The 24183-nt window shown below is 40.9% G+C and overlaps 1 protein-coding gene across 3 annotated transcripts in view; it reads left to right on the top strand.

Annotated features, from left to right (window-relative positions):
- The first annotated feature begins 2358 nt into the window (after nucleotides 1-2358).
- Nucleotides 2359-24183, top strand: part of igdcc4 (immunoglobulin superfamily, DCC subclass, member 4) — a 62593-nt gene continuing 40768 nt past the window's right edge. For all 3 annotated transcript variants that reach the window (XR_010928904.1, XM_067594095.1, XM_067594081.1), the window contains exons 1-2: nucleotides 2359-2691; nucleotides 23656-23970. Coding sequence is in view for 2 of the 3 variants with exons in the window: in XM_067594095.1 (XP_067450196.1) it covers nucleotides 2625-2691; nucleotides 23656-23970 (382 nt within the window). In the remaining variant the exon portion in view is untranslated. The remainder of the gene's footprint in view (nucleotides 2692-23655; nucleotides 23971-24183) is intronic.

Below are 24183 nucleotides of genomic sequence, written 5' to 3'. Positions count from 1 at the left end.
CTAATTGGTCTCAGTGGGCAGAGCATCAAATGTGCAAATGATTTTCCCCGCATTTTTTTTTGTTCGTCTCTCCTGGCTTTTTTTGGAAGGATGTTCTGTAATTCTTGGAGCACATTGTTATCATCTTGTACTAAACTGCTTTAAATAGGTCATGAGACACCAATGTTCAATCGCAGTGCTACCGATCTCATAAAACATATCAGCCAGAGTGCACGGCCAGCCATGTCGGTTGGGGGTAACAAATTGCAGATGGGGTTTCAACTGTTGCTGCAGCATGTTCAGTTGGATTGTGGTTTAAGGGACTCAGGTTACTTATAATTAAGAACATAACACAGACCAGGTTGTGCCCTGCACTGGATCACCTTTGGAGGTTCTGAAGGGACACAAGTCTTTCATTTCTGTCTGTCTGGACTGTTGGCACTGCAACATAAGCTTACATTTATGTTGTGTAATGTTGTCCTTCATTGCACATTTGTACTGCTTTTATTTGTTCACACTCTATACAATAACTACACAGCAGAGCAGTACACACACACACACACAGTGAGACGGACAGAGGCGCACAGCTAAAACCCTGAGCCTAATAGGGAAGTGTCACCATTTTATGACACAATTGAACCTAAGCTATTTCTTATAGTTAGTTTGTGCATTCAAATCATAGAGCTTTGTAGAGTGATTTGTGAGCAGCTGGTAGTTGGTGTTCATTATTTTACGGCAGCTGGGGAGGAAAAAGGAGAAGCAGGGAAATTACAGCTTGACCACAATCACAGAGGACACAGCAATGCTATTGGTTTTCCAATGCAATCACATAATCCGATGGCCCAGACATTTGCTTTAATCAGACACCTGGGAAATTCATCCATCCAATTTCATTTCATCAGCTCAAATCAATCTCATATCAGCATTAAATGAATACGCAAAGACAAGAAATCTGGCTGGACAAGACATTATTACCAAAGGGACCCTCCTCATTATAGCCTTTTATGATTCGCCTGTATTTTTTTCTCTATGTTGTAGGCAATACATAAAGCATTCTACTCTTAAATGCTGTAGATCACTTTTGAGTAAAAAATGCTATATTTAAAAGCACAAATCCTTCACTAAATTCACTATTCAAATTGTGCAAAAAAAAACTCTGCAGTAATCCATTGAGGTCTTTCTTGCTATACCAACAAGTTGACGTCACATCGTGAAAAGGTGGATTTTGCTCTTTAGAACTTCAAAGAACAATCCTTTGTTCATTACAGTGTAACAAGTTGCAGCACTGATGTACATGTCAAGTCAAATTTTATTTGTATAGCCCAATATCAAAAATCACAAATTTACCTTTACAATCTGTACAGCAATACAACACCATCTATCCTTAGACCCTCCCTACATGTGTACTGCTGTACAGCCATATCTGACTGATTAAATCCTTTGTTTTTCTCTCCAGCACTATCTTTATATGCTGGTGAATGTAGGGATGCTCCTGGTATCAGTGATGCTGAGAATGCTACACGAGGCGAGTCTTTGTCTGCTCTGGGAAGGCTGGGCTCCAGCTGGTTCTTGCTATGTGTTTGCATGCAAAAGTCAGTGGGTCCCTCAGCACACACAGTGCAGGAGGCGAGCTGGCTGTTTGATTGGGATGTACCCCCCCCCCCCACACACACACACACACAGTGCTCCACACCACCCCACCTCCTCTGCCTCCTCCTCTTGCCTGTTCTTGCGAAGGGAGCACATGTGCCTTCCCTGCTCTGCTCTCCATTTTTTACCCAGACCTGCTCACACTCAAGCATTCATGCGGCCATGAATACACGATTGTGCATGTGCAAAGGTGCATCATACACACTGAGCAAAATCCAAAAACGTAAGGATATATTAAACTATATGAATCAATGAGTGTTGATTTTGCGTGATTAGAAGATGATGTTTGCACAGACACATTTGTATTTGGATGTGTGAGTGCTCATAAACATCACTGGTGTCTCCAATGTTGGGTTCATTCAGTCATTACAGATAGATAGCCGCTTAACCAGACCACTCTCCACACTTCGTTTTGCTCAGACACAGAAAGAAGCATTACCCTAACGAATTCATCATTCCAGACAGAGACACAGGGCGCCTGGGGTAAAATATGTTTTGACAAATTTGGTATTGCAAATCTTTCAGCAGCTTAGCCGCTTTGAATGGATCTTGCAAGTGTTAGTGGAAAGCATGGAGTAGAACAAAAAAAGGAGGAAGAAGGGGTGTGTTAGAATCACCGACAGCTTTTCAGGACTCCAGCATCGACCAGCCAGCCAGTGTCTGGTGAACGTGCCAGTGCGCGTATATGTGCGCGCGCATGTGTGCGTCCATGCGTGTGCGTATCGTGTGTGGACCAGCAACCACACACTTAACATTCGCTCGCAACATGGCGTTGAATCGCCGAGAGACACGACGGCTCACCCCCGACTAGTGCAACCTTATTGTTAGGAAAGCAAGGGGACTGTTAACCAAAGAGACCTAAACATTCACAGAGACTCCCTTACGCACCGGCGGAGACAATAGCGGATTCCAACATATGCATGTCGCTATAACGGTATAGCTGATTGTATAGACTCACGCTGCTATACCCCACTGGTGGAAATCAAAGGCTGTACATGGCGGTGGAGAGTACAATTTGGCTGTTCTGTCTTCTTTCGCTGTTTTGTGGTCCATCCAAGCAAGGTAAAGAGCTCACTTTAATCATGTGCATGTTTTTCAGGGGAGTGCATGTGTGAGGCAGTGGGCCACTCAATATTACCCTAAAGTGCAGTTACTCAGGACATAAGTGGGCTATGATAAAAGAGAGGGGAGTCACTGGGTGAATTTGCACCTTGCACGGTCCGTGAAATATCCCTCTGTATTCTGTGTTCACCTCATGTGGCCTCTACGGTGCGGTGCTTATGAAGTAGGGGTGTATTGTTACTTCATGGCTGTCTCTCAGGACGCGCTATAGGCTTTGGCGTTACGGAGTTGCTGCACATTGCCAGCAAAGGAGCAGCCCTGAATGTTGCCACAGGGCTGCCAGCGGGCTTTGGACCAACCGGGGAAGTTTCGGATCAAACAGGGGACGTGACTTATTATGAAGACATGTAGGCTCGGTCTCGGGGTTTAACAGAAGTAAAACGTCCTGGACCTGGAAGCAGCTCAGTCTTAAATGTGCTGATTGCTTTGCCAATAAAATATCAACTTTTTTTTCCTTCTCACACTTAATAACCCAGAAAGACTGTGCGTATAGGACGTCTGGTTTTAGCCAATGGCTTAGAAAGTTGAGTGAGAGGATTTAGTGGAGAGAGCAGTAATGTCATTAAACCGATCATCTTAATCTATATATGATCTTAGTAAATCTGAAGAAAAATACGTCTGAGTGCTGATAAGAGAGACATTGTGGTTACTCCTGAGAGGGGAAGCCGGCTGATTGCAGAGGAAAGAAATTATGCCCACCCAGGCGACGAGTGGGTGAAAGCCTGGCCACAGGATTTACATGACAAAGACCTGAGTGTCAGTGGAGGTTACTGCTCTTCAGGGCCAGGAAAAGTATATATATATATATATATATATATATATATATATATATATATATATATTTGCCATGCATTTCTCTTCTTCAAACTTTTTTCATCAAGTTTACTAAAATAGGCTGCATTTACAGATGTTTTGCAACATGGACATGTGAGAACATTTCTGTATGCATGGCTGCATGAAACCACTGAAACAAGCTACAGGTGTTGAGGTTACATAGTAACGATCATGTTGTGAAGCAAAATAATCCCATTAACATGCACATTATCTTTGTGCAGACTTTAGGAAGTGAAATTAGGATGAAACGAAACCCCGTCTCATCAGTTTATTGACTGTGTACTTGAACATGTAACAAACTCTTACATAGACGTGTTTTGCTTTCAAATTTCAGCTGCCTGACTGCATTTACAGTAAAATGTTCATAGTTGCGTAAAGTTTGACGTTCTGAGCATCAACATGTTTACAGGTTGGCACTTGTCTGTTAAGAGCTGAAGGGCCAGACAAGTGGACTGTGTGAGTGTGTTTGAGAGGGAGAGAGGACTCTGAGATTTATCTTCTTTGGACTTAGAACTCCAAGAATTGGTATTCATATTCAGGCTGGACAAATGATATGGTTAATTAATCTTACTCCTAATGAATATTACTTTATTGTTTCACAGCTTGAATTAGAGCTAAATCAGATGATTAGTTGATTTGTCCATGGGAGAAAATAAAATAATTGAGTAGTCATTTCAGTCATTTTTCAAGCACAAATGCCAGTTTGGTTCTAGCTTCTCAAATGTGAGGATTTGCTGCTTTTATTTGTCATATATGATAGTAAACTAGTTATCTCTGGGGTCATGGACAGATGGTCAGATAAACAAGGAATTTGAAGATGCCACACTGGGTTCTGGGAAATTATAAAGGGTGTTTTTTTCACAATTTTCTGATTTTTACAGTATAGACAAAATTAATATATGAATTGAGAAGTGGCTCACATCCTTTTTTGTAATGTTTATTCAGACATAATACAAAGGTTTTGTGCCATGTGAACAGCACCTCTGAAAAAAGTCCTGCTGCATAACATAACTTTGATTTCAGTTACATGTCTAGATGTGAGGACGAGTACACAAAAACATCTGACTACCTTTAACTTCCTGCGCCTAATACCTGTAACACCTGTGTCCACAATTTCTACTTGTACTGCTGATATGTTGTACTGGTCGATTGGTTGTTGAGCCCATGGCCTCACTATAAAAGCTCTGATCGATTAAAGAAGATCACATCTCTGCTTATAGATTTACTTAGTCTTACTGTAAACAACACATACTGTATGTAAACACAAAGTTTATCACAAATAGAAGACATCTTGGCTTACCATCACTTCACTCTTACTCATCGGCCAGTGGATTTGTGTTTAGAGTAGCTGTACTGTTTAAAGTTTTTCAAAACATATGCGTATGCTGCTGGATCTCTAATATGATGTACTTTGCAGTGACTGCTGCCAGTATGATGATACGATGATGAGAAATAAAGCATTATTGTGTGCAAGGATTGGTGTGGCGCTGAAAATTCAAGCGTGGCGGAATGAATATTAGAAGCTCTAAAGTACTTAAGTGCATCTGGGGAGGCGCCACCTCCCTTTGAGATATACTGTAATCTTATTACATAAGTTCCATTATTCATTGTTCAATTATGCATTTAAGGGCTTTAAAAGGGAGGCAACTAGAGGTATACCTCCTTGACTTTCATCTGATATAGTAGTAGAAGGTCAGAGGATACAATTTATATAGAGTTAGATTACCCTGCCCTGCAGACTCCTGCAGAGACAGAATAAGGAATTACTCCCCCTGGGATCCTACTGACAGAAGAGTGAGTGCCACACTAGGGGCGATCACATCCAGGTGATGAAATCTTGTGGAGGTAAATGGCGATTCTGATGGAGGTTATCTGTGATAAGAGCGAAGAGGAAATTGATTTATTTGCACTGTAAGATTTATCACTGAAAGTTGGTACCAAACAGTTTTGACATGAAAGCTTTTGAATTTATACAATGATTAAAAGAACATTAAATCACAGAATGGGACAGCAATATTTAGGAATTGCCATCAAAAAGGGTTTAAATTTAAATGAAAAGCCACATTTGTATTAATGAGCTCCGCAAAACACTGACAGCAGTACCATGCATTGTGATTAAATGAGCAGATTAGTATTTTTCATGTATGATTACCAAATAATTACTTTGCATTGTTATTAGTCATCACCAAGACCAGTTAACAACACAGTCATTGAGGGTGACTTGGTGTGTGCATGTTTGTCTTTATGTGCTTTTTGTTAGGTTCAGAAATTGGAGCATGAGTGTGGTGGGTGTTGGTGGTAGTGGGCTTTTTGTGGGAACTGAAGCTGGTGAGTTGGGGGGGAGGATGGGGGGGTGATTCTGGGACAGGGATGAATTGGCGGGTGCTGGTAGGGCGAATTGGAGGGCAAGGGCCATTGCTACATCCACAAACAAAGAGCTTGTTTCGTCCATTCTAAATATCAAATGAAAATATGTCAGCTGGACTTATCATATCACAACCAAATGAATGAAAGGAAAGAGCCCCAAGTGTCTGTGTATTCACAGACTTACAGCATGGCACAGTTTATTAATGGACATAATAAAAAAAACATCTGCAGTTCTGCAAGCCTTTATGAGCTAATGAATCTGATTATTGTAACGCCCTTGGCCTTTTTATGTGCACATGAAAAATGTAAACACAGGAACAGTTGCATCAGGAAGTATTGGCACTACTAACTGAGAATGCCACATGAGTTGATTTACCCTGGAAACACCGATTATGTGAAAAACTGGATGTACTGTGTTAGAAAGAGTGTATACAATCAAGAGTGTATACTGTCTGTATGAAGTAACATTCTAACAGTTCACATTAAGTGTCATTAAATGTCGCAGCAGTCTTTTTTTCCCCAGCAAGTGCTGATTGGGCTCATGATGCTTTTCTGCGCTGTGCAGTTTAACTCTTTCACATATACATTACTGCCTGGTTGATGCCCAGCAGTCTCCAGCTGTTGGTTACTGCACAATTCCACTGGAGCAGCAATAGTGTGATGTGCCTTCATTAAGGGGAAAGGTACTTCATATTAATTTTCTCTCTGCAATCAGGCACCATCCTTTCTCTAAACCGCTTATCCTGCATGTCTTGGAGGAAATCAGAGCACCCAAGAACACGCAAACAACCCACAGAAAGGTGAACCCACATGAAAAAAAACAAAACTGAGTGTAAGGCTTTTATCTTGAAGCAAGCATAGTAAGTCAGCCTTTTTCTACCTCTGATGGTCATGTAACCATCACCTTGCACATTGTAGCGGTCTCTTCAAACTCTCATGCGTGTGTCAGTGATTAGATGAAAGATATTTGCATCAAAGATAAAATGGACAAAAATCTCAGTATCTTGTTTGCAGCAAAGTGTCAGGCCACTCTTTATCCTTTTCAGCAGAGAAATGGCTTCATTGCCTTGTTATTAACATGTTATGCTGCAAAAATAATTCAATAAATGAAATAAAAGGCAGAAAAAGCTTAAATGAGTTAGTTCTAATTGCTGTTTCAGTGCCTTTAAAGTCATTCACACTTTTTTAAGCCCCAGCGGCAAATTCTTCTTGCCGTGCATTTAATTTCATTGGGTTTTAAGCCCCAATTACATTTACTTTAGTTTTATTTTCATTTTATGAAATTAAATTGAAGAAAATTAAAGAGAGCCTGTGTGGGTGGTGACTTAATGACTCAGGAGAAATGTTGACCCTGAAGCTAGAAAAGTAAATTAAGTTTAGAATGAAAACCTGCAGATTCTTGGCCCTCAATGGCACGTGGTTGTGGTTATGTGTTTATCACAGCTTCCTTATGCTAGTTTTAATGTGTTACATTACCTTCTGAAGACAGACAAAGTGAAATAATGTGGACTGCTGAATATGTGATACAGTGTAACTCTACTTCCCAGTTTAGCTACTGAGGTGAATACTACGATGATTTTCATTAAAAATAAAGGTATCCAAAAGAGCAGCATTTGCTCACTTGCGCCTGACATGCCTGCGAAGGCTGTGAGCGAGCCCATCAACATCACCACACTGCTGATGTCTTATTTTAGCATGCTTTGAAAGTACCTTAGACTACCTCTGCATGCTTTCAGCTCTAGGAAGGATTAAATTACAGTCTCTTAGTGTACAATAGATGGATAACTCTACAACTCAACATCTACCCTGTGAGTTACTGTTCTAGGCAAAACAACACTGTTATGGGTCATCTCAGCAGCCTGTTTCATATAAAGTTAATATTTCCACTGAGCACCCTAGGAAAATTAGCCTGTAGGAATCCTACTGCTTATGTGACCCTGTGCAGTGTTAGGAATAGTGGTGGGAGGGAGATGTTTTTTGAGTCAACCATTTATTCCACACACTGAACCAGAGTACTCTGGGGCAAAGTCCATTCTCTAGCTTAAATATCATGGAGATGTAAAGTTACACAAGGGGTTACATTTTCGGCTCAGCACAGTTTCAGAGGAGGATATTTTGAATCTGGTGAGGTTGATATGTCACAAACACTGTACCGTTATTAAAATACCTTTTGAACAAGTGTATAATGTCTTCATAATTTTGATGTCTCATGAAATGTTCAGTTCAAGGTCAACCACAAAAGGCACAAATTATGGTATGCAGCACAATGAAGTCGTGTATCACCGGCACAAAAGTTGCCTCACTGCGATAAAGTTTAATGACATACTGCATGACCATTTCACCTCCTGTATGCTTCACTGAATTGTGCGGAACAAAACAGGGATTTCTTGACTCATAGACCAACACAACAAACCAACAAACTTTCACTGCACAAAAATTAAAATAAACTATTTCTCTATATTCTTCTAATTCATCTTCATTTCTCTGTTTACTTGCATTATATTACCTTCAAGCTCGGGTTGTCAAGACAACTGAGCAATATCAAGCAAAGCATCGTGAGACCAAATGTTGAATTTGCTGGTTAATAATTTATTGTTGGAGATTTCAAGGTACATAAACAAGTTACCAAAACAAACCAGATAACAAACTCTTACAGCGGTGTCATCAAAGCAACTGGAACTGCACTGTGCAACAGCAGCTGTGAATAGCATTAAACCTTGATATCTACCATCAGAAAATTCATACTGTATGGCTAAAATGTTGGCAATTAATTTACACATTCAGCAGACACAAAGCAGCATGGGCATCACATTGGAGTTTTCTTTTCCAATATTCTCTTGCATTGGCCTTGGTTTAGTTTGCCGAATACTCAGACCCCCCCCCCCCCCCAGCCTCTCATGTACAACATCTCTAGGCAGGAAGCGAACAACTGTTGTGTTGCTTTAAGTTGTAATCCTTCATTCTACCTTTTCATACTTGGTACCAAAGGGGCATTAAAAACTGGAATTAGAATCAAGTTCATCTATCAACCAAGTTTGCACGCTCATACAAGGAGTTGTTGATGTCAGTGTTCCTGCATAAAAACACATACAGACTAACAGAGAAACACATTCTTTACAGAACAAAAATGGTATAGAATAAACGATTATCATGTAGAATTCAGTAAACAGTTTTTGTGGCAGGTTGAACCTCTTTAGCCACTGCAGCAAATGTATCCTTTGCTGGCTCCCTTATATGCTGGAGTCAATGTCGGTATCCACCTTTAGGTCCCCTAAGAATTGTTGTCCATGTCTCCTCCTGAACTCTACCATCATATTTAATGTTTTGAGTGTGTTCAGCTCCAGTTTGTTGTGTCTACAGCAGAGGGCCAGCTGTTCAGTCTTCCGTATAGTGGCAGCTACAGAATATTAAACACTGGATTTGTAGAGGGATGTATGCGGTTTGCAGTATGGGTTGAATTGGCCTTTACACTGTAGAGTGATCTTCTCTTTGTGAACATACACCCTTAATGGCTTTATGTAAATGCATTTCTAATTTCATGTAAATGGCGTGTTTATGTAAATTGTACTTTTAATGACTATATTCTAGTTGATAGTGTTGTTTGTGTGGGCCCAAACTTATTGCACTCTACTTTCTCATTCAGTATTTCTGCAAACATACATACCTAGATCTCTTGAGACTTAAAACCGGAGCATGTCGGACAGCAGTACCTGTGGAGAATAGCTCATTACACATTAGCAGTGAATTAAGTATCTGCATGTGTGTGTGTTTGCTGAGGTAGCTACATACACCCTGTGTGCCTGCTTGCTTGTATAAGCGTGGGTGTGTCAGCTGCGATTTGTGAGTGCATCTTGATCCCCTCCCCAGAGAGTCCATGCTAAATTAGGATGCATATTATTTAAAGATGCCCTGGGCCGAGTTTCAGCTGGGTATATTTGTGCAGTGAATATGTTGATTTTTATGGTGCTCTGTGTGTGCCAATTCATGCTGCCAGGGAGGCAGTCTTAAAGCTGGAGTGCATGACTTTTACATGTAAATGAATGTCCGTTACATTCAAAACCTTGCCAAACGAGTTCACACAATGCTGATTAAGCCTCTCATCTCCAGATAAATCTCTCTGTATTTCACCAAGTTGTAAAATCTGGTGTCTGGTATGACATTCCTGTGCTGGTGCACCAGTAATGATGCATTTTTCGTCAACCAGCAATGACTGGTTTCCCCTCAGATTGCTGGGGACATTATGTCATGTTTGGCATCCCAACCCATCCCAACCAGTGCTTGGGTATTTTTGCCAGACCACGAGGCATACTGGGTATGCGTGGCTAAAAGCTGTTGTAATTCTCGCTGTAGGACTGTTAATATGTCACTTATTAAGTTTTAATATTTTTCAGGTGAGAAAGTAACCATTTAGATTTCCATTATGTGGTAAGTTTATCTAAATAACGCCTCTTTTGAAAGTTTTGAAGCTGTAAGGAGCTGCTGGCTGGGTGAGACCAGCCGGTCGGCATACATCATAAAGAATGCGTCAACAGTCTTTTAGTAATTACCCTAATTGCCATGAGGGGGAGACAAAAGTTCCGCACTGCAGGTTTAAGCACATAAGTGTTTGCATGAAAGGAAGGGAAGTCTTGAGCTCGATTTTGCCTACTGTGAATTCAAATGATTTGCTCTCTTGGGATGTTCAAAGTAGTGTGCTGAATTTATTTGGTTTGCGAGTTGTTGCACCTCCACTGCATATAGAGATCAAATGTTGGTGTGTCATGCTGTGAAAAGTTGCTCTTTGGTAATGCTGCTATCTATTAATTCTTTGATCCCGGGAGCACAAATAGATATTACAACTGAAATGATGCAACTCACAGGTTGTGCAATATTTCATCCTGCTGGCTTACTAGGTCACTGAGGTTTGCTACATAGGGTAATTGATAACTTCACATGATGTGATTTTGAGCTGATGCTTCGAGTAATGTCACAGTGGTACAGTAAATAATTTGAGCAAGCTTTGAGCCATCACCAGCCTCAGTCCAAGTATATATTCAAGTTACAAAGCAAGCTAACATGTTTTATTTTAAGGCCGATAAAACATGTTTGCAAAGTTCAATGCGGCCATTCAATATATTCTTTTATCACAAAATATATTCTAAACCAAGCCATGTTTGCACAGTTAAATGTTTACATTATGTTATTCTATTTTTTATATTCTAAAGTTTAACTGACGAACCCTCTTGTTTCTTCAGACTTCAGTCATTATCAGGATACTTTTCAAATGGCAGCATTATCAAAATACATATCATTATAAATGTCTATATTGATCAATATGGAAAAAATTATCGTGATCGTATTTTTTGCCATATCGCCCAGCTCTAAGTTCAGTACTATCAGTGTGTGTGTGTGTGTGTGGGTGAGAAGTTGGTCTGGCGATGCTCAACTAACCTGCGCCACATTCCTTCCATTCCTCCCCGCTGTCTGCTTGGTCACATTAGAGCAGAGGAGTAGTACTGGAGGTGACCATGTAGGTGTGGATAAATATAGATAAATATTGCAATGGCACCCTCAAGCTGTGGTTAGCTGTGGAGTTACAGTATTCCAAAAGTGACACTACATGCTGCAGAGGGAAAGGTAGTCCTGGAAATCCACATGCTTACAGTAGAAGTCAAATGAGGCTTGTAAAATATAGTGCAGGTGCAGCAGTAAATGGTGCTTTAACTTCTTGATCACTAATACCACATATAACCATCACACAATAAAGATCACACATTAATGAAACGCCTGAATAATTATTTCTGCATTCATACTGAGCACACATACATCCTTCAGTTCTCATTCAAATGCTGTATATTACTCAGTGAGAGGAATTCTCCATCAAATCTGTGATGGAAAATGTCATTATTGAGAACTATAGTGCAAGCATAATATGTGAGGCCTGCTCAGTGCAGTATGCCCTTCCTCAGTGCATGTACCAAGTAGTGTCATATAGCAGTCCCATCCATCATTCTGACCTTGTGTGAGATGCTCAACCCTGATCCTTGCACACAAGCATTATATAGTCCATGTGCCTCACTTCAAAGAGCAACGTCAGGGAGCGTTGAGGAAGAGGGGAGTGTTTTTAGACTACTTTCCAAATGTCTGCCTTTGTGTTTTCTCTTTTATTCACATCTGTGTTGTCCATTATTATGCTGACCACTATATCCCACATACTGTCTCTACATACTGGGAACCTTTACATTGCCAGTATACCATCTCATGCACCAATGTCACCAGCACAAATTCCTGTACATTCACTGCGCCGCTGCATGAATAAACAGATTCTGATTCGGATCTCCTGTGTTACTCGCATGTTAGTTTTATTGCCAGCTTTGTTGACTCATGCAAGTGGGCCTGGCACTTGACATGGCCATGTGGAGGCCCCATGCTGCTGGGAGGCCCTGCTTGCAGGAATGCTGCTCTGTGATTGGAGAAAGCCAGACTGGGATGAATGAGCACTGTACATAGAGCGAGAGGCATGAGGGACTGCACTGGTACGCCCCCTCTCTCATTCTCTATCCCTCGTTCTCTGTTCTGCTCCGTTCTCCCTCTTATACACACACGCATGCACTCACGCACACACACACATTCAATGGGACATGGGAGCCATGTTTGTCTCACCACTACCCCTCTTCTTTTCATTGTGCACTTGTATGCCATTTGTCATTCCACTGGCTGTGAGGAGAAGGTCACTGAATGATAAGTAATAGTAAGCGTAAATGTTAACTTTAACAAAGTTAAAATTACATTACACATTACGGCATAAATCTTGAGTTTTATTTTTCAGCTCCTTGGCATTTTTACACACTCAAAGCAGTTTCATAACATAAAAAAAACTATTTCCCTAGGGCTGGGTAGCGCAGAAAGGGCCTGAAAGCAGCTAATGCTAGCAAGGAACGCCGCCGCATCCCTCGCTTTGTCCCCCGGTGAGTTGGTCATGGAAGACGGCAGGGAAAATTTTCTTCCAGGGCTAGAAGAGGCTCCCGCTTAGGTCTGCTGTACACACTCTTGTGGTTGGGCTCTACATCTCTACAACAATGCCTTTTCTCAATAGTGTGAGAAAAGGCATGTGTGGCATAAGATTGTGAGATCTGTGTCAATTGTGTGTCTCATGGTCAAAGCATGAGACTTGGCAGCTCTATTAGTGGCAACCGCCGCATGAGTGGCGCTGCCTGCCTGTGCACTCCTTAGGTATCAAAATTTGGTACAGAATGATAAGGCATTTTTCAATACTCGATAGTATCGAAGCAATTCAATCAGTGCCGTAAAAGCATTGAAGTTCGGTACCCAGCCCTATTCATTACTTTAACTACTAAATGTGGAAACTTTTCACATTAGTTGGACACTAGAGCTGTTGTACATGTAAGTACAGCCTGACAGGTGCAAAGGCAGGTTGACAAATACAGAAAGACTTTGCAAGTTTGGGAACAATTTTTCTCTTGTCCTAAGATGTCAATAATGTGCTTTTGGGAGGTAATCATTTGGATTTTAATACAGATTTACAATATTCAACTCAATCTGGAGGCCAGGGATCCTAAGCAGCAGCAGAATACTTAATTAAGGAAGTGAAAAAAGCGCAACCCTCAAAGTAAATATAACCATTTTTTTCCTATTAATTTTTCAGTGCTGTCTGTCTGTATAAACTCCAGAGCCCAAAGTCAGGTTTGTGCTCAAGGAGCAATTACAATCTTTGATTGTATCAGCTCTCTGACAGTGAAAGAGAAAGTGTGTGTGTGTGTTTGCGGTTAGATGACTGGGTGTGAGAAGAACCCTGGTGTATCATCATGGGAGGAAACACAGCTGGAACGGTTAACACCTGACACGGCAGCTGTTCACATTGTTGAGTGACTCATAGCCTCACTGTGGATTCAGTGAAATGTCGAGGCTTCTGTATGCGGCATTGCTTAACTAGTAAACAGAGAGTTTTAATTTGCCATCAGAGCGAGTTAAGGCTCAGGAAGGTTAAATATGTAGTACACTTCAGACTCCTGACAGTGCTTTACAGAAAGCATTGCACAAACATTTTTTGCATGGAAAGTCAAGATGAAGCCTTTGAGATAAAAGCCTAAATATTTAGATAGTAGTGAGGTTTGTTTTTCACTGTTTGAGACTTTTTGTCTCCTGTTATTGCCCAGGCATTTCCACCTGCATACCAAAACCTGAGAATCTCATTCTCCCTGTAGGGTTTAACAGCGTGCTGCTTCTCTGCCCAGATTATCACAACTGCAGCCTCAAAATATCGATTTATTCAGATGGCAGGTAGTTTTTAGCCGCAAGCACATGTAAGCGCTGGGGCTATTTTTTACCTTGTTGTTATTGATATAGTATTAGCAAACAAACAATGAAACAATAAGACAAGCACTAGTTGAGTTTGGTTTCAGGTTTGGTTTGTGGCATACAGAGTTTTCCTGGTGTTTCTGTAAACTCCTTAGTGCCTTCAATCACACTATAGTGTATAGTGATGTCCTGTAACCCTGTTTTTCTGAGACATATATCACCTATTTGCACGATACAATATATTTCTATCATTCAGGAAAGGCTCATAGCAATTATCTACTGCCTCTGTGTCAATTTATGAGATGTGCATGGCAATCTGGTTATCACTGCTTTTGAGTGCTTCAGTGGTCCCTCTTCACAAAAGCGTCTGTAATCACATTTTCCCGCTCTCTTTCAATTGAGTCTCAAGGATGTCCTAATCTTATCTGCGCTGTTCAGTCCTCTATTTCATTCTGTCTTTCTGGATCTCTCTTTATGTCCTGTATTCTCTCTTTACATTACCCGATCCTCTCCACCTTTAGTAATTTTTTTAAAAACCCTTCAGCCTGCTTGACACATAAGTCTTATTCATGCAACACTGTGGTACTTTTACAGTTTTTTAGCCACATTATGCATGGCAGTGTTGGCCTGTTGGTTGGCCCACGACACAGACTGGAATATCTCAACAACTGTTGCATTGATTGCCAGGAAATTTTGTACAGACATTCTTGCCCCTAAGAGGATGAAACCTACTGATATTGGTGATACCCTAACTTTTCCTCTAGCAACACCATGAAGTTGACAATTTAGTTTTTTTGTGAAATATCATGACAGCTATTAGATTCATTGCAATGAAATTTGGTAAAGATATCCATGTTCTGTAATCACTTTGGTGATCCTTTAAGTTTTCTTTTAGCACCATCCAATACCCATAAAACTAAAGACATTCACATCAGCCTCAGCTGCATTTGGTGTTTAGTGGCAATTTGCTAATGTTAGCATGCTAACATGCTCAACTAAGATAGTGAACATGTTAAAGATAAACATCAGCATCTTAACACTGTCATGGTAAGCATGTCAGCATGCTGATGTTAACATTTAGCTGAAAGCATTGCTATTAGTGCAGCCATAGACTCTGCCTTGTTTTTAATGCCTGTACAAAGTCATTCATTTCCACTTCATAATATAACCAGGAAAATATATAAAAGTCAATATAATGTACATATCAGGACAAAGTAACAACTGTGGAAAACAGAAGTCAGATTCATAAACAGTTTACACAGACATGGTTCTAATAGGAATGCACAGGTGGGTATGACAGGAGTGGCTAAACTTAATTGTTTCTCTTGTGAAATTTATAGCAAGCAGCATCACCACAAAAACAGCTACCAACAGCAACATATGTTATTCTGGGGCATTAGATAAAAAGAACATTCTTAACATGAATTTTTGGGGGGCTGTTTTAGCTCAGCCTCTTTATGGGTATCTGTAGTTCATGAAAGGCCTGGTGTATTGTATAGCTTCACTTTAGAGGCTGTGGAAACCTGAGCTGTGGCCTCTGGGTCATGGGGTGTCCGGTCTCTGTTGACAGTGTGCTGGGCCGGGTGAAATATTGGCTGTGCCAGGTCACTCTCCTCCTCCTACTCCTCCTCTTTCTCCTTCTGTTCTCCCAAATGTTTTGTGAATAGGTGATCCATTAACAGAAATGGACTTTCGGAATAAGTGTTGATGGTACTGAGAGCACTGCCCTACCAACTTCTCCATCTCTCCAGGCTTTTCTCTCTTTTTCTCTCTCTGAATAACAGACAGAGACACTATGTTTTTTTGCCTCTGTGTGTGTTTTGTTTCTGTCTCTCTTTTTCATGTTTTTCATTGTGAATGGGACAACAAATCAGTCTTCAGTCTATCAGTTTCTCCATATGGAAGTAGTATGGAGGTACACCAAACATCATTTTTTTTCAAAATCTTGAGTATCATACCACCACTGCACTCTTACTCTAGACAAAGTATGATAATAGTTACTGAGTATCATTCATGGGTGATATATTTGCTTCTTTATTTCTTTTTCTCTATCTTTGATTTTCTTCTGTTGTCAGACTGTTTCTATTTCATCATCATCTCTCTGTTCTCTTCTCTCCCTTTTGTAAACCACTGTCCTCTCTCTACTTAGAGTAAGCTATGAACCTCTTGGCGCAGTGCCATCACAATCCATTCACTAGAGCTCAGCGAGACTGCACAGCCGCTACTATATCCCACAGTGTACCCTGTCCTATCCAGCAGCTCCCACTTGTACAGTAAAATGGCAAAATGGCCACTTCACGGATCCCCCCTCTTCACCACATTGTCTCCTCATGAGATACTGACAGTTACTGTGTGGGTGTGTATGTGTCTGTGTGTGCTATAATGGGTGTGTGTGCGTGGGTACATGTTAGAGAAATGTGTGTGTGAGCAGTACATGGCCACAAATCTAGGGCATGTTGAGGTTTCTGGTGTGTGTGTGTGTGTGTGTGTGTGTGTGTGTGTGTGTGTTTTATTCCCAGATGAAATAGCCATTACTTGAAATATGTGATATGCGTACCATGCCTTCTTTTTAAAAATATAGTAGGTCATGTTAGTCTTTGGTTCAGAAAATGTTACAGCAACTTTTCTAGGTTGGACACTGACATTTTATTTATCTATTTTATTATAATTAGCTTTACAGAGGTTAAAGTGTCTAAACCTTTCTAATAGTAAATTACTGTTTTCCAGCTTTCTTTTTCTTTTTAGCACGTTACTCATCACACCTCTACTTCAGTTTTATGAGGTGTAATGGCTTACATATCCAACACAGAATGATCCCAACCTCTCGCCAAGTGAAACCATTGGCAGTGAGCTGGGAAATGGCTGCTAACGTTTTAATGACTTAATGAGACCTAATTAGTTGAAATGGTAGAGAGGAAGAGAGGAGCAGTGGAGGTGATCTGTGTCTGTGTGTGTTAGTGTGCATGTAGGCGAGTGTTTCTGTTCCTACAAGATTGTATGCCTGTTTTAGTGTTATTAACATGTCTGCCTGTATGTCTGCATGTGTGTTTGATTTTGGGTGCACGTGTGTGCATGCATGTTATCTCCATGGCAGGTGTGTGTGTGCGTGTGTGTGCCAGAGCGCTGTGCAGCCTTTCTCAGCATTACCCAGCCTCTTCATCAGGAAGTGATGGTGGGGGGTCAGGCCTCATTTAATCAAGGAAAAAATTCCATCTCCCATTAACTTAATTAATCCAATGCCAGAGAAAGAGAAGCTGAAGGAAACCTGTCTATGCGCGTGTATGTGCGTGTGCCTCAGTCTTTATGTATGTATGTGAGAAAATATTGTTTCTAAGCTGTATTCACAACTAGGTTTCTCAAATGAACTATAGAGGGACAGGAAGTTTAAATGTACACAAGTACACATAAAATTGTACAATGACTTCAAGAAAAAGACATTTGAAGTGACTTAAACTCAATTGACAGTATTTGCCAGGTCAGATGATTTTCAAACTATCATGAGGCAGCTAACAACTTCAAAAATGCCAAATTGTTGAGACGCAGTTTTGCAAATCATGACTGCATTTGTCAAATATAGAGACTTATATAAGCAGGATATAAGAGAAACAAGTAACCATCAGGGATATGATAGATACATACGGGGATGCGGTGTTTGCAGTGGTGATTTATTCTCTTCAAATTTAATTTCTTTCTTACAACATGTTTACATTGTGTGTGCCTCCCTTTTCATACAGCTGAAATTACCTATACTAAGATGGAGATGCACAAAGTAAGCAATTATATTACCATCATTTACTGTAAAGACATGTTTTATTACAACTGCAACTTACTCAACCTAAATGATCATAATTTGAAGAGATCCACATGACCCTGAGGTTTGATTAGCAGTCTTTCCACTTCTCTCCTAAGGGAAGTATGTTCAATAGATATTTTTTGTTAAGTTTGCAATGATATAGTATTGAGTGTAATTTTAATATCCATTTACAAGGATAAGGATTGCCTCTGGTCTCACACAGATTATGAAACAGATGTTAGTGCATAATGTATGACGAAAAATGTGTGCTTTAAAAGCAGTAATCATTGAAAATGCATGGGCTGATATCTGTAGTCCTCTGAAAGCAGTGCAACAAAATGTAGAGCTACTATTGACCCTTACTCATTTCAAGTTTTTCCCTGTGTTTCTCATGCTTACCACCCTCCTCATAAAAGATAATTAAGTGCTGTCATGTACGTCATTCAAGATAGTCAGTCTTCAACTTTTTTTCTATCTCCGATCTATGTCTCTCTCTTGATCTTTACCTTCTTCTTTTTTCTTATCTTATCTTTTCTCCTATGATCATCTACAATTTTTTACCCTTTTCTCCCACCATCATGTTTTCCACAGAAATTAATTAAAAATGTCTCTCACAGCATTTACTTTTGTAAGATAGAGGGGAAAAAAACGCGATTATACCATACTGTGAAGGTCATATACAGTAATTCAAAGACTATGGAAACTGCAGAAAACATCTGGCTGCAAAGTGCAGTAGGAAAAACATACTGATTGAGTATTTTAGTTTCATGATACCATGACAATTAGTTAATTTGCCGTCATTTTCAACGTTCTTTCAATATTATGGTTTTTTTGGGTTTTTTTTTACGATTAAAGTTTTATTGGCATTTTTTTGAACCTACATGGTACAAAAGAAAAGACAACAAAACCAAACAAAACAAAAAAAGCAAAAATATATATACATTCACAGTGTATGACTCAAACTGTCATCGATGGTAGAATGTCACAAGCTACACCAAGTAAGTGTTTGAAAAGTGAATACAGGTGTAAGTTGGTTACAGGAGGAGCTAGGCTAGGCCACAAACTCAATTAGGGTCTTAAATATGGGATTCCCACTTCTCCCATTTTAGAAGATATCAGGCTACCCTATTCATGAGCCTAAAGGATAGACTCTAATGCTGCCACCTTGCTGAGCTGACTAAACCAGACGTTCACAAAGGGAGCAGACGGGGATATCTACTCACACATAATGAGCTTGCGGCCCATCATTAGGGCCATCTGAACCCACTCTGCATCTGATGGTGATAAATCCCTAAGAAGAGAATGGTCACCCAGAACACCAAGAGTATGGGACAAGGGGATTTTACGTCTGAGAATTCGCTCAATGTGATCGTACACTCCTCTTCAAAAGTCATGCATGTAAGGGCAGTCCCATAACATGTGCATCAGAGTGCCCTCATCCTACTGGTATTTCTAACGCTCAGGGCTGTCTCTCAACTTAACCCTATGATGTTTGGATGGAGTCCAGTATACTCTATTCAGGATCTTAAATTGAACAAGTCTAGTTATAAGTTCTCTGGACATTTTTCTAAAATTCCTCCGAATAAGGCTCCATGCCTCATCTATGAACAAAATCCCATGTCAGCTTCACACACCACTTTCATGGCAAAGGCTGATTTATTTGAGCAGTTCAAAGGGATTAAGTAATAGCGCGAAGCTTCATGCCCTTTACCAAAGAACTCTAGTATGTGTATAGGGTGTCTGCACTAGGGGGAGGTATAGAAATGGAACCAAAAGTTTGGACTAACAGATGTCTGAGTTGTAAATACCTCTAGAACTGATTTTGAAGCAAGTTAAATGTCTCTTTAAGAGTGCCAAAAGACTTCATGGAGCACCCTTCATACATATCTCCTAGAGTCTCAACCCCCTTGTCAAACCGCATCTGCACCGTGGTGCAGTGATGGTGCAAATCCACTTCACAAATAGCTGTAATCTTCCTCCATAACCACTCCATATGAGACAGTATTGGGTGAGATTGTTCATCTGCTGTCAGCTTAGCTGTGATAAAGTGAATAGGATGCATAGATCTACATAAAGAACTCTCAATGGCATACCAGGGAGGTGCACATTCAGGGGATAGGGACCAGTGGACCATGTGCTGGAGGCCAAAGGCATAATGTATAATACAAGGTTTGGGATATAAAGCCCTCCTTCATCCACTGGCCTCTGTAATTTTCACAGTTGGGACATTTGCCGCTCCAGAGAAATGTGTTGCACAATCTGTCAAATTGTTTAAAATACTTGAGGGTAATTTCAATAGGTAGTGCCTATAAAAGATAGTTGAATATTGGTGCACAGTTCATTTAAAGTCATATCACATAGTCAACATATGTCTTTTAATGTTTTATGCCAGGGCTCAAACAAATCCCCCCCCCCCCCGACACCATTTTGCAAGGGGACAGTCGCTGCATTCTGGGCTTAGCGCTGCTCAAGACGGCTGTCATTGGTTTAAAGAAATACAAAAAAGCGTGAGCGTTTTTTTTCCCCTATAGCACAATGATAGTGGGGTGCAGCCAGACGATTCTTCAGTGCTGGCACAGCGCTGTGGAGATAGGTCTGGCTATACGAGACTAGGATGGGAGAGACCGTTCAGGCTCTGATATGGAAACTAATCTGTCATCTGCATATAACATTGCTTTATGTGAGGAATTGCCAGTATGACCGCTATTGAAGTGCTAGCACAAAGAGCAAGGAGCTAAGTGGACAGCCTTGTCTTGTACCTCTGCAAAGCTTAAATGAAGGTGAAAGAACAATGATAGTCACAACTGAAGCCCTCAGGTGACTGTAGAGGAGGTTGATCCAGCCAGTAAACTTCGTGTCAATTCGGAAGGACTCCATAGTGGAAAACAGATACTGCCACTCCACCCTGTCAAAAGCCTTCTCAGGTCTAAACAGAGAGCAGCCACAGGGACTTTTTCGTTACGCAGAGCCCTCATATTTATCCATTATATTTATCAGGTGTCTGAAATTATCATCTTAACTACACCCGTGGATGAAGCCTACTTGATCTGGATTTATCAGTGAAGTAATAACCTTATTGAGTCTATTTGCAAGGAACTTTGCGAGTATTTTACCTTCACACCCTATCAAGCTGATAGGTCTGTAGCTTTTGCAATCCATGGGATCCTTGTCTTTTTTTAAAATAAGTGAGATAAGGGCGTTGGACAGAGAGGGAGGTAAGCGTCCCCAATCCAATCCACGGACCTTGCCGACTCCAGTAACTTTCATCAGCAAAAAAAAAAAAGAAATACAAAAAAAAAAAAATGGTGATGACTGTAATGAGCTCAACCCTGTGGTAGGCATCACATGACCACGGTATTGCGCTAATGCAGTTATCGTCACAGCCCTAGCACACACCCGCAGTCACACATACACACACACTTGAATTCGAACATACACCCACACACATGCACTCATACACGCATGCACCTGTACACATGCATACACTTATACGCACACACACTCACATGCACACATGACCACACTCTTGCATGCACACACACAAATAAAACAAAATAGATTATGAAATATACATGTAGAGCAGGCAACTTACATATAAGTTAGAAAAAATGATTGTATCTTTCTGTGTGTCTATCATACCAGCCTTAACCTTGTAAATTAAAAGCAGCAGATGTCTGTGATAGTTGTTCATCTGTCAGTCTGAGTGGAAGCAGCAAAAGAGCAAATGAAGTCCAATGCTTTTTTTGGGTCATGGAACTTGCGTCGACCCTCAGATAATTAGACATCTGTGGACTGAAGGTTGCATGAATCTTATCTGTCTTTCATGTAGAAGCTGTTTGCACTGGTTGAACTTAGCCTGCCTCTCAACAACTTGTTTTGAGTAGTCCGGGAAGACCATGATGTGATGCCTCTCCATGTCACTCTCCTCCTCCTCCACACTGTCTCAGCAATGCGCTTTCTGTCCTAGAAGCACAGGAATCAGACAAGGATAGCTTGTGGTAGCTGGTTTGAGGGACATGTTAGCTCTGTCAAGGTCAAGTCTGTCAAGATAGTCGAGGTGGAGAAGCTGTGGGATGGTATTGCGTAGGAAAGAGAGGGCGTCCCCTTCTTGGTTAGCTTGTACCGTTTGGCTAGTGGTAGTAGTGCTAGTTAGCCCATACTTTGCTGTGTTTGGGCAGTTTGTTGTAGAAAACCTGGATGACTTAGGGTGGTTAGGCATTATTACTAATATTCTACCATGTGAGAGGGTGATTTGCTTCTTTTATCTCACTTTAAGTGAGAAAAAACTGCATCAGCCACTGTGACTCCTCAAAATTGTGTTGTATTTAAAGGTTCTATCTGTAGAATTGTGAAAGTCATTTTTTATTGCCAATGAGTGAATGAGTAGTAATGTAACGTAAAAAATGAGACCTTTCCTGACATTCCTGGTTGTCTGTAACAGCTTGTGGACTGATTTCTATGTGAAGAACCTGGGCTGGATTTTCCGCGAAAATCACACGGAAGTGACGTTTTTGTGCACTTCTGAGTGCCTTGCCTCTCTCCCGCTAACAACAAACAAAACAAGAAATCAACAAATGATCAGCATAACGACAAAACCACACAACAGAAGTGGTGCTATCCGACTAGAAACACCCTGCTACTGGAGTGAGAGATGCTTTGCTGAAACATGGTGCAAAACACAACGTTAGAGATCTTTTATGTAATTATGAGAAGTGTAAGCGAGGAAAAGACATCACCTGCAACAGTCTTGTGCCGTGAGCGTGCTCGTGAGCATGCGAGTACAAGCGTGTTGACTGCAGCTCATTTAATGGCCACAGATGTCACTAATGAGAAGGAATTTCTGATTCCTACATATAGAACCTTTAATGAAATACTGATCATTTTACAAGACTAATGAAATTAATGAAAATTACTCATGATGATGTTCTTGTGTTTAAAAGAATGAATAAATAATCAACATGATCAAGGTCAATCAACAACAAAATCTCATGTGACTGCAGCATATAAAGCAGCCACTCTTCTCACACCAGCTCATCAGCCTCTGACTCCTGGACTCATCAACCTCTGACTTCCCGCTCTCTCACTGACTTTAATGTCCTGCTGCTGACATACAAATCCTTCCATGCCGCTGCACCCATTTCATTTTCAGAGCTCCTCCTCCTCCTCTGACTCTGGCTTCCTCTCTGTCCCCAAAACACCCTGCCTCTGGAATGCACTACCCCTATCCATCTGTCCTGCCAACACTATTGACTCTATCGAAGTTGTGCTATAAAATGACAAATTGCCAAATGCTGAGACTGATGAAGTAAACAAAAATAGCCAAAATTGAAAAATGATGCAGATGTAGGAACTTAACAATAATTGAATGAATTGAATAAATGAAGAAAAAGTACAATATTTAATTTATAAAGTTGTGTTGTAGTAGCTGTGATAGTGTTCAAAGAGCAATAAAAGAGGCTGCACATACAGCATATCGTGCACAAATACTGACAAATAAATCAGAAATAGAAAATTTAGGAATTAAATTATTATTATATATATAAATAAAGATGAACGTAAAATGAGTTTAACGTAGACTGTTAAACAATCTTTTATTTCTTTGCCCCTCACAGAAAAGCCTGTTTCGGTGGAGCTGAGCTGCGGGGCTGGGCCCAGCCATGTAGTGTTGGAGCCGGGATCGCCCCTCGTGCTGAACTGCCACCTGGGGTCCAGCGACACACCTTTCAATGTCACCTGGCTTCAGGATGGACAGCCCCTGCCTCTAGAGGGGGGTGACTTCCTGCAGTATTTAGCCAATGGATCCCTCCTCTTGCTGCCCACCGCTAAGGATGGTCAGCCTCCCCGGGGAGTGGAGGGCGGCTACAGCTGCGTGAGTGCCAGCGCCCTAGGAGCCTTGACTAGCCGGACTGTAAACGTGCTCCTGGCAAGTAAGTGCCCAGTAACACCCGGAGTACCTTGGTTTATTTTGGATGCTTCTGTTTCCTACCAGTTAAAACACATGCTAGTTGGGTGAGCTGGAAGCTAAAAAATGGTGCAATGTGAGTGGGTGAAAGCCCTGTGATAGACTGGTGATCTGTTCAGTGTACCCTGCCTTTCAAGCAGTACATGCTGAATAGGCTCCTATCTCCTGAAAAGGAAGA

This window comes from Thunnus thynnus, chromosome 1 (assembly GCF_963924715.1).
Source record: "Thunnus thynnus chromosome 1, fThuThy2.1, whole genome shotgun sequence".
Taxonomy (NCBI): Eukaryota; Metazoa; Chordata; class Actinopteri; order Scombriformes; family Scombridae; genus Thunnus; species Thunnus thynnus.
Note: the sequence above shows the minus strand (reverse complement) of the source record. Positions and strands in the feature narration are given on the sequence as shown.